The sequence below is a fragment of the Chaetodon auriga genome, chromosome 11, assembly GCF_051107435.1.
Source record: "Chaetodon auriga isolate fChaAug3 chromosome 11, fChaAug3.hap1, whole genome shotgun sequence".
NCBI lineage: Eukaryota > Metazoa > Chordata > Actinopteri > Chaetodontiformes > Chaetodontidae > Chaetodon > Chaetodon auriga.
In genome coordinates this window covers 19,948,140-19,961,107 of record NC_135084.1, presented here as the reverse complement: position 1 = coordinate 19,961,107, position 12,968 = coordinate 19,948,140, and the positions used below count along the sequence as shown (strand labels likewise).

At 43.5% G+C, this 12,968-nt stretch overlaps 1 protein-coding gene across 1 annotated transcript in view; it reads left to right on the top strand.

Annotated features, from left to right (window-relative positions):
• The first annotated feature begins 5,259 nt into the window (after positions 1 to 5,259).
• The window catches only part of sdccag8 (SHH signaling and ciliogenesis regulator sdccag8), a 45,238-nt gene continuing 37,529 nt past the window's right edge, over positions 5,260 to 12,968 (top strand). Inside the window, exons 1-13 of the mRNA XM_076743235.1 lie at positions 5,260 to 5,464; positions 6,463 to 6,624; positions 6,782 to 6,867; positions 7,064 to 7,177; positions 7,334 to 7,459; positions 7,668 to 7,763; positions 8,038 to 8,102; positions 8,196 to 8,396; positions 8,658 to 8,796; positions 8,976 to 9,128; positions 9,385 to 9,519; positions 10,595 to 10,711; positions 11,148 to 11,290. Of these exons, the coding sequence (XP_076599350.1) occupies positions 5,398 to 5,464; positions 6,463 to 6,624; positions 6,782 to 6,867; positions 7,064 to 7,177; positions 7,334 to 7,459; positions 7,668 to 7,763; positions 8,038 to 8,102; positions 8,196 to 8,396; positions 8,658 to 8,796; positions 8,976 to 9,128; positions 9,385 to 9,519; positions 10,595 to 10,711; positions 11,148 to 11,290 (1,604 nt within the window). The 5' untranslated portion in view covers positions 5,260 to 5,397. The remainder of the gene's footprint in view (positions 5,465 to 6,462; positions 6,625 to 6,781; positions 6,868 to 7,063; positions 7,178 to 7,333; positions 7,460 to 7,667; positions 7,764 to 8,037; positions 8,103 to 8,195; positions 8,397 to 8,657; positions 8,797 to 8,975; positions 9,129 to 9,384; positions 9,520 to 10,594; positions 10,712 to 11,147; positions 11,291 to 12,968) is intronic.

Below are 12,968 nucleotides of genomic sequence, written 5' to 3'. Positions count from 1 at the left end.
CAGAGGTGACATTTAACAAGTGTGGGGCTTCAGGGTTGTGCGTGGGCTTTCTCATCATCATCCTACAGCTCATACCACAGTCAGATTGGTAAGCTGATGTGGTTTCCTGGAAATACCCCAGCATGCAAACACTCCTCTGTATAACTGTTCCTTTGCAGACGAGCGCTGTTTCAATTGACGTGTGAGCGTCTCACTGATGTGGTGCGGTAAGCCTTCCCGTGCAGAGTCTATAAAAATAATTACGTGAGGCAAACATGGTAGTTACAAGATAAGACCTGAAATGAAATGGAGGTGCACGGCTAAAGTGCCTGTTGTCATTACCAAAAATCTGATGTTGAGTGATGCTGACAGCTGTCACGCACACAGCAACACACCAGACATACTTTCCATTCAGATGACAAGTACAGAGCTGCGTGAGCAAGAACACATGCGTCGACTGAAGCGGTTGAAACGAGTATAAAGACATTAATACGAATATCTGCTCTGATCTCTGTTAATATAACAAAATAGCAATTCTGTGCAAGATTATGTATAAAAGAGTCAAACTGATGCTGACTAACGCATTAAATCTGACAAAACAGAAACATCAGTAATGTGTTTCTTTTGAAAGTCTTAAATTCAGTTTGCTCAGAATCATTTGGACTGATTTGTTGTATGTAGAATAACTTTATTGTTCTTTTAATAGTTAATCTAAATAAAGTTGCTGCCCGTGTTGCTTGAGTTTTCACCTCTTCAGACTATTTACTTTCTCTTTGCACCTTGCAAGTAGGTGTGTCGGTTGTGCCAGAAATCTCTAGTGGGCTTCTAATCAGTCATGTGTGTGTTTAAGTAGTGATACCAAAATGTAAAAATAAGCCTCCAGTTTTACAATAACAGGGCCCCCACTGACCCCACAACACAAACCATCTGTGCATTGTCTATGTGCCATCCAGTACTCACACTGTATACTGGGGCAATACTACCGGGCCCCAAAGTTTCTGTGCATTAGTTAGTTTGTGGTCATTTTGATTGAACACAGCTTTATGAATATGCACCTGTGGACACAACATCCTTAAAGCTACTTTATCTGCATTTTTAAACAAACAATGGATGCAGTGTGAAAGGTGTCCATCGCAGTGACGAATGCATGGAGTTTTCACCCGACTCTGCAGGTTTCCTCAGCTCTGCAGAACGTTTTAGCTTCTTTGAGCTCACTGTTTCGATTTTATGGCCCGCTGCTTTACAGTTTTAGTTCTCACTGCCCCCGTCAGCATTGTTTACAGCAGGTGGCTGCAAAAGCTACCGCAGTGTTATACTCCCTGCACAGCATCAAACAGCTGTCAAGCAAGCAACAGCTGTTAGCAACTTGAGCATAGTGCAGCGTTTAGCAGCTAAAGAGTTCCTCAGGAGTTGTTTAAGAGCAAAACAGAGGTGCTGTTAGACTAAATAAGCAATAGTTTGTTTGCACATTTACCATATAAAGCTGATAATATTTCAGTGTTGTGTGTTTCAGCTTGTTTCCACTCTCTCTTAGTGCAGCTTAAACAAGATTACATTAATAAAATGACCCAAACCCACAAACATGCAAGGACTGGAGCTTCTGGGGCCCCTGGAGGTCTGAAGACTGAAAGAAACAACTTTTCAAAAGGTTTTCAGTACAAAAAGACACTCGGATTTACACAACAATTGAACCAGCTGATTTTAAATCCACACGACCCAAAGTCTGTGTTTAAGCTGTCACAATAAACTGTGAATGAAAATGTCAAATCTAGATCACAAGACAGTGTCTGTTATTTATGAATGAGCCCTCCACAGCCTGACTCACTGCCTCCTCTGTTGAAAACTTCGGTGTCGCAAAAATCAAAAGTACAGTCGAGGCTCATTCGACAGGAAGTTATCTGTTATTGTGCAATAGGAAGAGGGCGTATCCATGGTTACCTTTGTGCGACCCTTTTGTAAGCAGCAGCTAACACAGATCTGAGATACAGCCTTCCAGTGAACAGTATCTCTCTCTCTCTGACACACACAACTAAAAATCATTTAGCTATGTCATCTGAAACTCCCCGCAGTCTGTGTCATTTTTGCCAGGAACTTGATGCAGCTTCCACATTTAGATTGCAGAGGGTCCAGTGATGAGCGCTGTGTGCTCTGTGTAGCTCAGTGAAGAGTCTCACGCTCACATTTAAGCCTGTTAACATGACTCTAATTTATACTGAATATTTTAAGATACTTTTGTGCAACTTTACCCCAGTTTGTCTCTATTTACGCCTCCATTAAAAGTGATATATCTCTCTTTTTTTTAGCATTGAGACACAGCATATATTCTGGAATTTCCCCTCGCGGGACAAATAAAGGAATATTGAATAAACAGCATAATACACTTTGATATAGTTAGAAACCAGTGTGAGGACATTTCAAGTGTTGAAGAGGTTTTAAACAGTAAATGACTACACAGTATAACAAAGCTGTCATCATATTTAATGGTGTATAATTAGATGCATGAAGAAATCTTCAAAGTGTGTTGTAGGGTTTGTTTGAAACTGGTTTAAAATGGTTGATAAATGTGTTTTATGCTCCAAACTTGTGGGCACGTGCTGAGCTTGAACGTTGATTCTTGATCTGGGAAATAGTTAATGACAAAGAAATTCTTAACTTTGGGTCCACTTACTAGATTTCTCGTGGGGTTTTTATCCACATCTTGTGGTTTTTCATGGAGAGCAAAAAAGTTGCTATAAATAATTTAATTAAGAGATTAAAAACACACACTTGAAATGCACTCTCATACAGATGCTACACAATATTGTCAGTCATTCATTATCTGTTTAAACATTTGCAGAGGAGGTTGTAATAGTTGATAAATAAATGTCCTTATGTCAGACACACTGCATTTCAGTGTGCTGCAGAGCATTTATTATTGAGATGCTGCTTAAAAATGCCACATTCGGAGGCTGTGGTCAAACAAAATGAGAACCGCTTCTTCGTGTGAAATTTCCAGAATTTCACAACTCTATTTATGATTTCAAAGGAACTCTGAGTGAACCCACAAGCGATCACCTAGCTCTGCATCTATCAGCATCCCGATCTTTGTGTGCAAGTCTTTGTATGCATGTGGGGGTGCTCTGCGGTGACTCATTGGACTGCCAAGGTGAGATGATAAAAGCAGTGAAAATGACACAGAGCAACGCACATTGTCACCAAACAACAGGGACACCACGCAGTCTTTAACCGTGTAGCTACAGGGCTCGTTACTTCATTTTGTACTCTTCAAGCTGTTTCTCTCTTTTGGTGGTTATATTGCAGTCGTAGCTCTCTAATTGCTCATTTTCTCATCTGCATCATGATCTCTGTTGCAGCAGCAGTTTCCCCATGAGGATCATTAAAATTTTATCTTTCAAATCTGTTTAACAGGAGGGCTCGAAATTACTCATTTGTGCAGAAAACTGTAAAATAATTACATGTTTGTGTATATTCATGCCTTGAATGTATTTCTTAAAGCTGTAGGTGTGATTTTTGACCACTAGGGGACATCACTGAAAGTTGTTTTCACATACAGAATTTGACACTTTTTTCACATTCATTACTTAAAGTGTATTTTTTCTGTGCTACATAAACATCTGACTTTAAGAGGCAGGCCTTGTGACATTGCAAACAGTGGTGAAGCCAGTCCTGGTCCAGCATTCAGCACACAGTGATGTGAACCTGAGTCCTCCTGTGCACATACACAGACTTTGCAGTGACGTAGGAGACATCTTGTGTCCAGCAGTTGAACTTGTGAAATGAAAAATATTTGCATATTCATATATTCAGGATTTTTTCAGGAGGGAGAAGGAGTAGATGTCAGTTTAAGGATTTTAATGTGGTGATTACACTTTTTTTCCCATGCAAAAACCACATCAGACACACATTAGGCAGTTTTTATGAATGCCTTAATATATGAACAGAGCAGATCTTTAATGTGTTGGGTAGAGCTGAGTATTGTTTCTTTTTCAAAACCAGGTATTAATGTAACCCTAACCCAGTGTGCATCAGTATTCAAGTTTGTTTTAACACAAAACAACTGTACAAGAACTTGACAATGTCTGACAAATACAAACCCTGTATTCACTGGCACCTCACCAACTTGCTGTTATACTTTAGTGGCTTAGTGGCAAACCAAAAGTATTGACACAAAAGTGGGTTAGTGGTTTTAGCATAACGTGCCACCCTTTCACCTACAAAGCCTCATTTGATTCAATATCAAAACCATTGCTCTAAGTTACACACTGCCATGTTTTTCATGCTTGTCTTGCAATAACACCCACATAGTTTTTCAGAGGCACAACCCCATGAACAATAAAGTTCATTACCCTGTGGTAGTGAAATCATTTGAGCGAGTCAACAGCAGGTGAAGCTGTGGAAACATGCCTCTGACTCCTGGACCATCGGTACCAAATACCCCACAAGGCTACATCCTTTCCCCTCTGCTCCTCCCCCTGTGTACCAACAGCGGCATGTCCAGTCATCAGTCCGTCAAGCCCCTGAAGTTCATGGACGACATCACCCTCACTGGGCTCATCTCTGGTGGGGATGAGAAAGCCCAGCAGAAGATGAACTCTGTGCAGCAGCTGAAGAAGTCCAAAAGACAATAACGGTACACTTCAACACCACCATCACTGAGTGCATCCCCACCTCCTCCATCACCATCTGGTACACTGCTGCCACTGCCAAGGAGGAGGGCAGACTGCAGCGTACCTTTCGCTCTGCAGAGAAAGTGGCTGGCTGCAATCTGCCATCCCTCCAGACCAGGACCCCAACCCCTCCCACCCTGAACACAAACCTTTTGAGACAGTCCCCTCCAGCAGAAGGCTGCAGGACATCAGGACCAAGACCTCACGCCACAAGAACACTTTCCTCCTGACTGCAGCTGACTCAACAACCCCTCCTCAGCCAGTGCGTATTAACACAAAGTCTACACCACCTGACTCAGCACGTTACATTAATGTACATATTTTGGATTACTATCTTGCGCAGTGCAAGTACTTCAGCATCACTTAGAATAGTGTTCTCCTGCGCAGGACATTGCAATACACCGCGTTCACCGCAGGGTGGCAGACGTGAAACTACTTATTGTAACTACAAATAAGGACTACAATTCCCAGCATCTATCTGAGTTTACGGAAGTAAAAGCAGCGAGCAGATGGATGCCTCGTTTTAGTTCGCGGTACATACTGACTGGATTTTGCGCCGGGGCGGTCATACAGACTAAATTGCAGGAAACGATCACACGGGGCACGCAGGTGTATTCAAACGAACGCACCGCCGCTGAGACTCGATGACCGTTGCGACGTGCTCGATATTATGGTTGTAGTTGTTGTTGCTGTGCCTAGCTTAGCATGTTTAATTAGTAACTTATCGTGATATTACGTCTGTTATACTTCAATGAAACCGTTCGACTCAGATGAGGAGGACGCCGAGCAGCTGGCGGCTTATCAAAAGGAGCTGAGACGTAAGTTAACGTTTTACCGTGCTAAATTTGCTAACGGCTAAAGAGAGGCGTTAAACGGTTAGTCATAGTACAGTAACTCACTGGGATACAGCTGGTGTCTTTGAGCGTACTGTTTGCAAAATGCTGGAGTTATAATCGTTGCCAATGTAGCTGAAATTAAGTTGCGGTAAATTACCCAGAGGAGGGGGCGATTTAAGCCGTGTCACTGCCACCTGTTGCCCCTCGCGCACACTGATTCCAACGCGTGTCCTGCTGAAGTAGGTGAAGTCTCCTCGGCTAAGGCTAACGTTACATTTCCAACGAAACAAACACTAGCTGGCTAATATGGCGTGCTCCACTTTCAGACTTAGCTAACAGTAACTCCACATTATTGACAGACTTCCAAAACAATTCACAGACCACCAAGGTGTAAGTCGACAGTTAAGCTGAGTGGCACCTATTTTTAGACTACATGTGCATCAAGCTAGCGTAATTATTTCGGCCTAAGATAGACAAATGGCATTGTATAACTTATCTATATATATATACTTTCATATCAGACTGTAAGACTTCCTGTTAGGAAAAGTGTTGCCATAACATTTACAGTGGCTCTGTTTTAATCAAGTGTCCTAGTATGCCATGATAGCTTGGACAATAAAAGCTAAAGCTAAATATGATGCAGGCATCATTAATTAATACTCTGAATTACACCTGTGCCTTTCCTGCCTGAAAGCCCTCTTTGTGTCATCACTGGGACTACCCCCTAGAAAGGGTTCTTGCATTAAGATAATGTCAGATTACACAACACTAGAATGAAATACAAGGTTAATTTAGATGTGAATATGGATGTCTCCACCAATTCAGTGTTGCCCCTGCACCACCTTTGTGGTCCTCTCTTATAAATTATAAGTTGAGGATTTATGAAATGAGCTCTGCAAGTTCGCAGGAAGCGACTAAGCAGTCGTGGGGCACGGAAAATTAGACTGAGACTGGTGTCTGTGTGTGTATGTTGGATTCAGAGCGGGCCAACCAGAGCATACAGCAGCTGGGCAGTACTCTGGAGCAGCCTAACCCTGATGGAGAAGAGGTGGAGGAGCTCAGAGGCAGAGATGGCAGCCTTTTCACCGCCATGGCTGAAGAGGACAAGGCTGCATGGAGCCAAAAGACACAGAGCGAAGCAGGTGACTCAGTTTGATTAGTTGGGAGATGGCTGCCTGACAAAGACATTGTTGTGCACCACCTGGAGATTATCCTGCTCATAATGTTGTTGGCAGACAATACACAAAGTTATAATAAAACTGTGCCGCATGCTTGTTTCTGTGTCTTTTGGCATTGTAGTTAACCAGCTGAAGAGCCTTCTACTGAAGCAGTGCAGAGAAATTCCCTCTGCTCTCTCTCCTTCAAAGAAACAGTCTCCATCCAAGGTAGAGTATGCAGCTTTGCATGGCTTAATATTTAAATGCACTAGACCCGTGGAAGATGTGAGGATAGGATACATTCTCCAGAGATAAACGTGGCAAATCCATGATGTCAATGGCTTTTCCATCACATCAGTATTTTGCTTGTCATTCTGCTGTGTGTTTCCTCTTTTTTGATTGTCACTCTTCTCTCCTCTGTTAGAGAGTACAGCAGGAGGGAAGGTCCAGTTTGCCTGCTTTTCAGGATTTGGTCCCAATGATTCACAACCAGTCAGAGTACATCAAACACCTGGAAGCTGAGGTCAAATTCTGCAAGGTGTGTACACCGGCAAGAGTGTGTGTGTGTGTGTGTGTGTGTGTGTGTGTGTGTGTGTGTGTGTGTGTGTGTGTGTGTGTGTGTGTTATATCTGCAATCCTCTTTACATTTGTGCTGATTTGGATACTTTTCTTTCCTCTATGTGTGTGACTTCAGGAAGAGCTGGAGGGGATGAAGCAGCGGATCAGAGTGGTGGTGGTGGAGAATGAGAAGTTGCATTCATCCCTTAAATCCAGAGCTGAGGGTGATTCTCTGAAAGACTACACGTTACAAAACTCCATGGTAGGAAACATACAGTACATCATAATATGCCAAATAAAGAATGACATAATAATGATTGTACTTGGCTACAGACACTAAGGCTCCCACTGTCTATAACATTACTCTGCAGTCATAAAGCAGTTAAATTTGAGGAAATGTAAACCACACATAGACAGTAGAAGTGTTAACAGATTCAAGTGCTCATCAGCTGTCCTAATGTATTCCTCAGGTCAATGAGAGTATGGCAGCCAACAGCCACATAGGCTCTGATACCAGCCACATCATGCTGCAGAAGGTGGAACGCAGCACATGGAAAAATGAGCTGGTAAGGATGATGGATCTGTTCTCTCCTCCAGTCACTGTTCAGTTCTTCTTCTCCATCTCTAACCCACGTGGTTCTCGACAGCCATAGCATTTCTGCGGTATCATAGATTTTTGTGCTTTGTTTTCTGAACAAGAAAAGTTGAGTTAATATCTCTGGGGACATCTGAAAATATCAAATGATTTTGTCTTACTTATATGTTACTTTAAAACAATATATGTGGTTCCAAATCGCATTTCCAACTTGTTGTATGCACTCCTTTGCATGTGTTCATCAGGATCAATTGAAAGTGATCTACCAGGCCCAGACTGAAAGCTTGGAGGCTCAGGTCATCTCCCTCAGGTCAGCGTACAGAGCAACACTCATCTCCTTCCCTGCCCTTTTTCTCTTTCTCTGTCTGTTTCTCCACATCTCACATTTTGCTTCTATCTTCAGGAAGGATCTGTCAGTCAGTCAGAAGGAGTGTGAGGAGGTGAAGGTTCGGCTGAGACACAGGGAGAAACAGGCTGCAGATGCACTGAGGGCTGATGGAGCTCCCCGTGTGGCGGGATTGTGTCTGAAGTGTGCACAGCATGAGGCTGTATTGGCTGGGACTCACACAAATCTTCATGTCCAGGCTATTGACAGACTCACAAAGTCAGTGGAAACACACACACACACACACACACACACACAAATACATTCTGTGAATCATTCACAAGTTACTCACAGTGTATCAGTGCTTCTTACTCTGCTATTTAAAGGTTCAAGTGTATGATTATGCATTGATGTACATTATGTATGTTGAGATTTTCTGATTGCTCATTATTGCTTTGCAAAAAAATGAAACAACATATTCAGAGAGATACAGAAGTAATGGTGTTATTTATGCTGGTCCTGCATTTTCTTGTCTTTTAGGGAGCGTGATGAATTACTGGTGGCTTTGCGTGCTGTGCGGGCTAGTCAGCAGGAGGCCCAACAAAGGGAGTGGTCAGCCTGTCTCCAGGTCAAACAGGCTGTGGAGATGGCAGAAGAAGCAAATCTGTACAAAGCTAGGGTCAGAGAAACACATAGACACACCTTTCCAGCTGTCTTGTATCAAACCGCATTTTTGATATGTCAAGCTCTTTGACTGAGCTTGGAGATTCCTCCTCAGTCTAGTAAGGTTGTGTTTCAGCATTCGACTGTGGCTGGTTACCTCTGACAAACCTTCTTTATCTGTTTGTATGCATGCAGGTGGAGGTGCAGTGTGAGCAGTTATCCAGGGAGCTGGCTCGACATCGGGAACAGCTAGAGCGAGAAGCACAGGCCTTACAGCAGAGACTGGCTGAGGCCAGAGAGGAGGGCCGAGCTGAGGCCCGCAAGCAGAAAGAGGAGCTGGCACATACAGTTAACTCTTTTTATTGTCCTTATTCACTTTGTGTATTGTATATACATGTAGTTCCAGTCCACAGTCCCGGTTGCTTTGAAATACTGAGCTATGCTTGAATACACAAATTGAAAATAAGTCCTCATACTTGTATGATGTTTAACCACGACCAGGAAAAAATCCATAACTTGCTTTTTTTAAACAGCAACAACAACTTTGCTGTTTAATTGCATGGTAAAGATAACAAAATATAATATGTGTGTTTGTTTGTGCCAGGTGTCCAGCCTCTCCCAGCGTGTGGCAGAGTTGGAAGGGCAGCTAGAGAGAGTTCACAGAGACAAGAGCTCACTGACCAATCAGCTGGAAGATAATCTTCGCAAACTTGCCAGTCAGGAACAAGACAATACCAAGGTACATTGTGTTGGTTGTGCAAGAAAATCCCCAGTCGGCATGTATGTATTGTCACTTACAGCGGTGCTTATGTCGCTCAGTTTGCTCAGAGCGGATCGGATCAACATGATTCAGGACAAATGTTCAGGCTGTTTCAGCTTCAGGAGGTGATGCCTCCAGTGTTGCCATCAGAATGCCTTTATTAGTCCCCCGAAGGGGAAATTACATTTTAGATTAAAAGGCACCTTTGTTGTTAGACCAGCACCTAAAAAGATGGCTCTAGCTTTGAAGGAAAAGAGGTAAAGAATGCTTCTGATACTCAGATGCAGATTGTACTGTCTTCTTGCAGTGCTTTTGCAAATCCACCGGAGGGCAGCAAAGGTTTATCTATTTCAGTTTTTATTTTTGGCTGGTGGAAGGGTAAATTCAACATGAGTGCATAAGAAAGTTTAAGGTAAGGTAAATAACAAAGCTTCATGTGAAGATGCTTATTCGGGGCATATATTCAAGAAAAAGGGAGCAAAGCAGTGGCATAATTGCCTCGTAGACTTCAAGGTTTTTGCTTTTGCTTAAACCGAATGACTCTGGTTGAAGTGCTGCATGTCAGCAAACGTTCACCCTGCTGAAGTGTCTTGAACAACGCATCCATACCAGAAATGAGAGAACAATTTTTCAATTCAGTCACCTTTTTACATCATTACAAGTGTTTTTTATCCTTATTGATATTATTTGTAATAAATTATGATGAAGAGATAAACATGAAGAATACAGTAACAAACATACCAGAAAACAGAAAAAGAAGAAAGTGATTTTATTTACTCACAGGGTGTTTTTAGGAAGAGGCTTTAAGCTAAATAGATCAGTATTATGATAAGCTGTGTTAAAAAGTCAGAGGACTTTAGCCTTTAAAAGATTCATTAATTGGCAGGGTCTGATGATTCAAATCAAAGACCTTCCAAAATAGGAAAAGGGTTAGATGATAAGAAGAAAATCAAAAATGGGCAAATGATGATGAAACAGAGAGGAAGTAATATTTGTTAATCAAAGCACTGGCTGCTTTTAATCCATCCTTGTCATCTCGTCCCTTGTCATCTAGGTGTGTGTGGATCTGCGATATCAGCTCAGCCAGGCCCAGCTGAAGAAAGAGGAGGCAGAGAGAGAGCTCCGCGAGTTCAACACCAAAAGCAGCAGGCAGATAGAAAAGGCTGCACAGGTACGTCTGATTCATTTAGATTTATTACTTCAGCCAGCCAGCGATCGATAATTGAGTAATCAGGTCATCATTTTTCATGGAAGCTATACTTACTTAACTTCCAAATTGATCCCAAATCATCTGTACACGCCTCAGTTATCCAGACTGTCTTGATGGAATTAATGACAAGATATGCAGTGCAATAGAGAGAAAGTCCTGATTACACTTTTAAATGACGGGGGCATTTTTAAATAGAATGCCGCATCGGAAATATGAATTGCCCTCATATTTCAAAATGTTATATTACCAGTATTTGAACTTTAGATCTTCACATCATTTCCTTGTCCCACTCAACCTTTACATGAGGTTGTTTTGTTTGTCTGAGGGCATAAGGTGGGTTGTTGTGAGAGATTTCCTCACCTCCTCTTCCCTCTCTCCTTCCATCTCTGCGGGACAGGAAGTGGAAAGGCTGAGCTCAGAGCTGGTTGGCTGTCGGCAGCATCTGGAGGCGGTCCAAAAGGATGGGAGCCAATGGCAGGCCGAAGCCCTGAGCCTAGCAGAACAGCTGGCAAATGCCCAGCGCCAACTGCACCTCACCAGGTAGTACCTAATCCTATTATACATGCCACCACACTCACACACACACACACACACATAAACACAGCGCTCCCCTCTGCCCAGCTCCTGCCCAGCTCAGCCCAGTCCAGTCCAGTTCAGACCAGCACACCAACTGTACCGCACCAGGTAACAGCTAATCCTATTATACAAACCACACACACATAAACACACACGCGCGCCGCTGTGCCATGGTCCCGGTACCAACTGGACCTCACCAGGTCACCTCTAATCCTGTTAAGCATGCCACAACATAATGCAACACACACACACAAACACACTGCCCACTCTGTGCCACCAGGCCAGTGCCGAGCCCAGCAACAGCTCCAGCAGAGCCAAAATGGCGCCTGAGCCTTTCTTCTGTCCCTGGCGCGCACACACACACACACACACACACACACACACACAGAAAAGTGCGGCTGATGGTCACTGGACAGCCTGGCCTCGGTGCCACCTGCCAGTGCCCTGCACCCGTTCTCACGACAGGCGCTACCGGCTCCCTCCCTCTTACCTCCTTCTTCTGTCATCTCTCTCTCTTTATCTATTTCTGCATCTTTCTATCCCTTTTTTCCCCCTGGGTCCCTGTATCACTTCCTCTGTTACTCTTTTATCCATTCATCCCATTCATACATTCACCTATCTATATTTTATACCTGCAGCTCTAAGGTCAAGCTCTTAGCTGTCCTTGCCATTCTCTATACTTTGAATAATTCCTTCTCCCTTTGCTCTCATCATCCTCTCTTTCACCACCTTCTCTTTCCCATTATTCTTTTCTCTCTCCTGTCCTCCTGCATTCCTTCCTGCTCCTTTCCTTCCCTCTGTCCCTCCCGTCATCCGCTGGCTGCTGTTCCTCTCCACACCAGTCAGTGCCAGGGCCATGCCAGCCCATGCCAGCCGCCCAGGGCACTCTCTCACCCCTGCTGCCCACAGCCGAGGTGTCTGTGATGGGCACAGATGTGGCGGTTGTGCCCTGTGGTGCTGGAGGCTGCGGGATGCAAGTTTGTGTAATCTACGTGTGTGTATGTGTGTGTATATGTGTTTATGTGTCTGTCAGCTAGGTGGTATGTGTGACTGTCCACTGCAGCTCCTGGCTTGATCTGTGTTTAAGTGTGTTTGTCTGTCAGCTGGCCAGCACTAACACACTGGCCGCATGGCGGGCTGTCGTGTGTTTAAGGGATGAGGCAAGGTGTGTGTGTGTGTGTGTGTGTGTGTGTGTGTGTGTGCGTGTGCGTGTGCGTGTGCGTGCACATGTGTGCATGTGTATCTTACAGCCAGCTGTGGAGAATGACATGCATATTAATATGGCAACATGATGACTTTGACCTGTACTAGAGGAGCTACTGGACTAAACCATTTTACTGCCATGTGTGCGGGTGTATGTGCATGAGAGAGTTTATAGTTTTATCTCTCCGCAGATGCATACTAGATGTTTGACAGCTGTTGACTTGGCTGAGCATGTAGCAATTCAAATTCAATTTTGCTCATTAGCAGTGGAAGCCACTTCTGATACTGATTTAATATGGGTATTTCTTTTCCTTCAATAGTGCATGAGAGGCATGCTCGCATTCACTGTCACAAAATTACATTTAAGGTCACTTTCACAGCTAGAGCTTTTAAAAAACAGTGTTGTCATCAAGTAATTTACAGAAAACGCAGGACACGA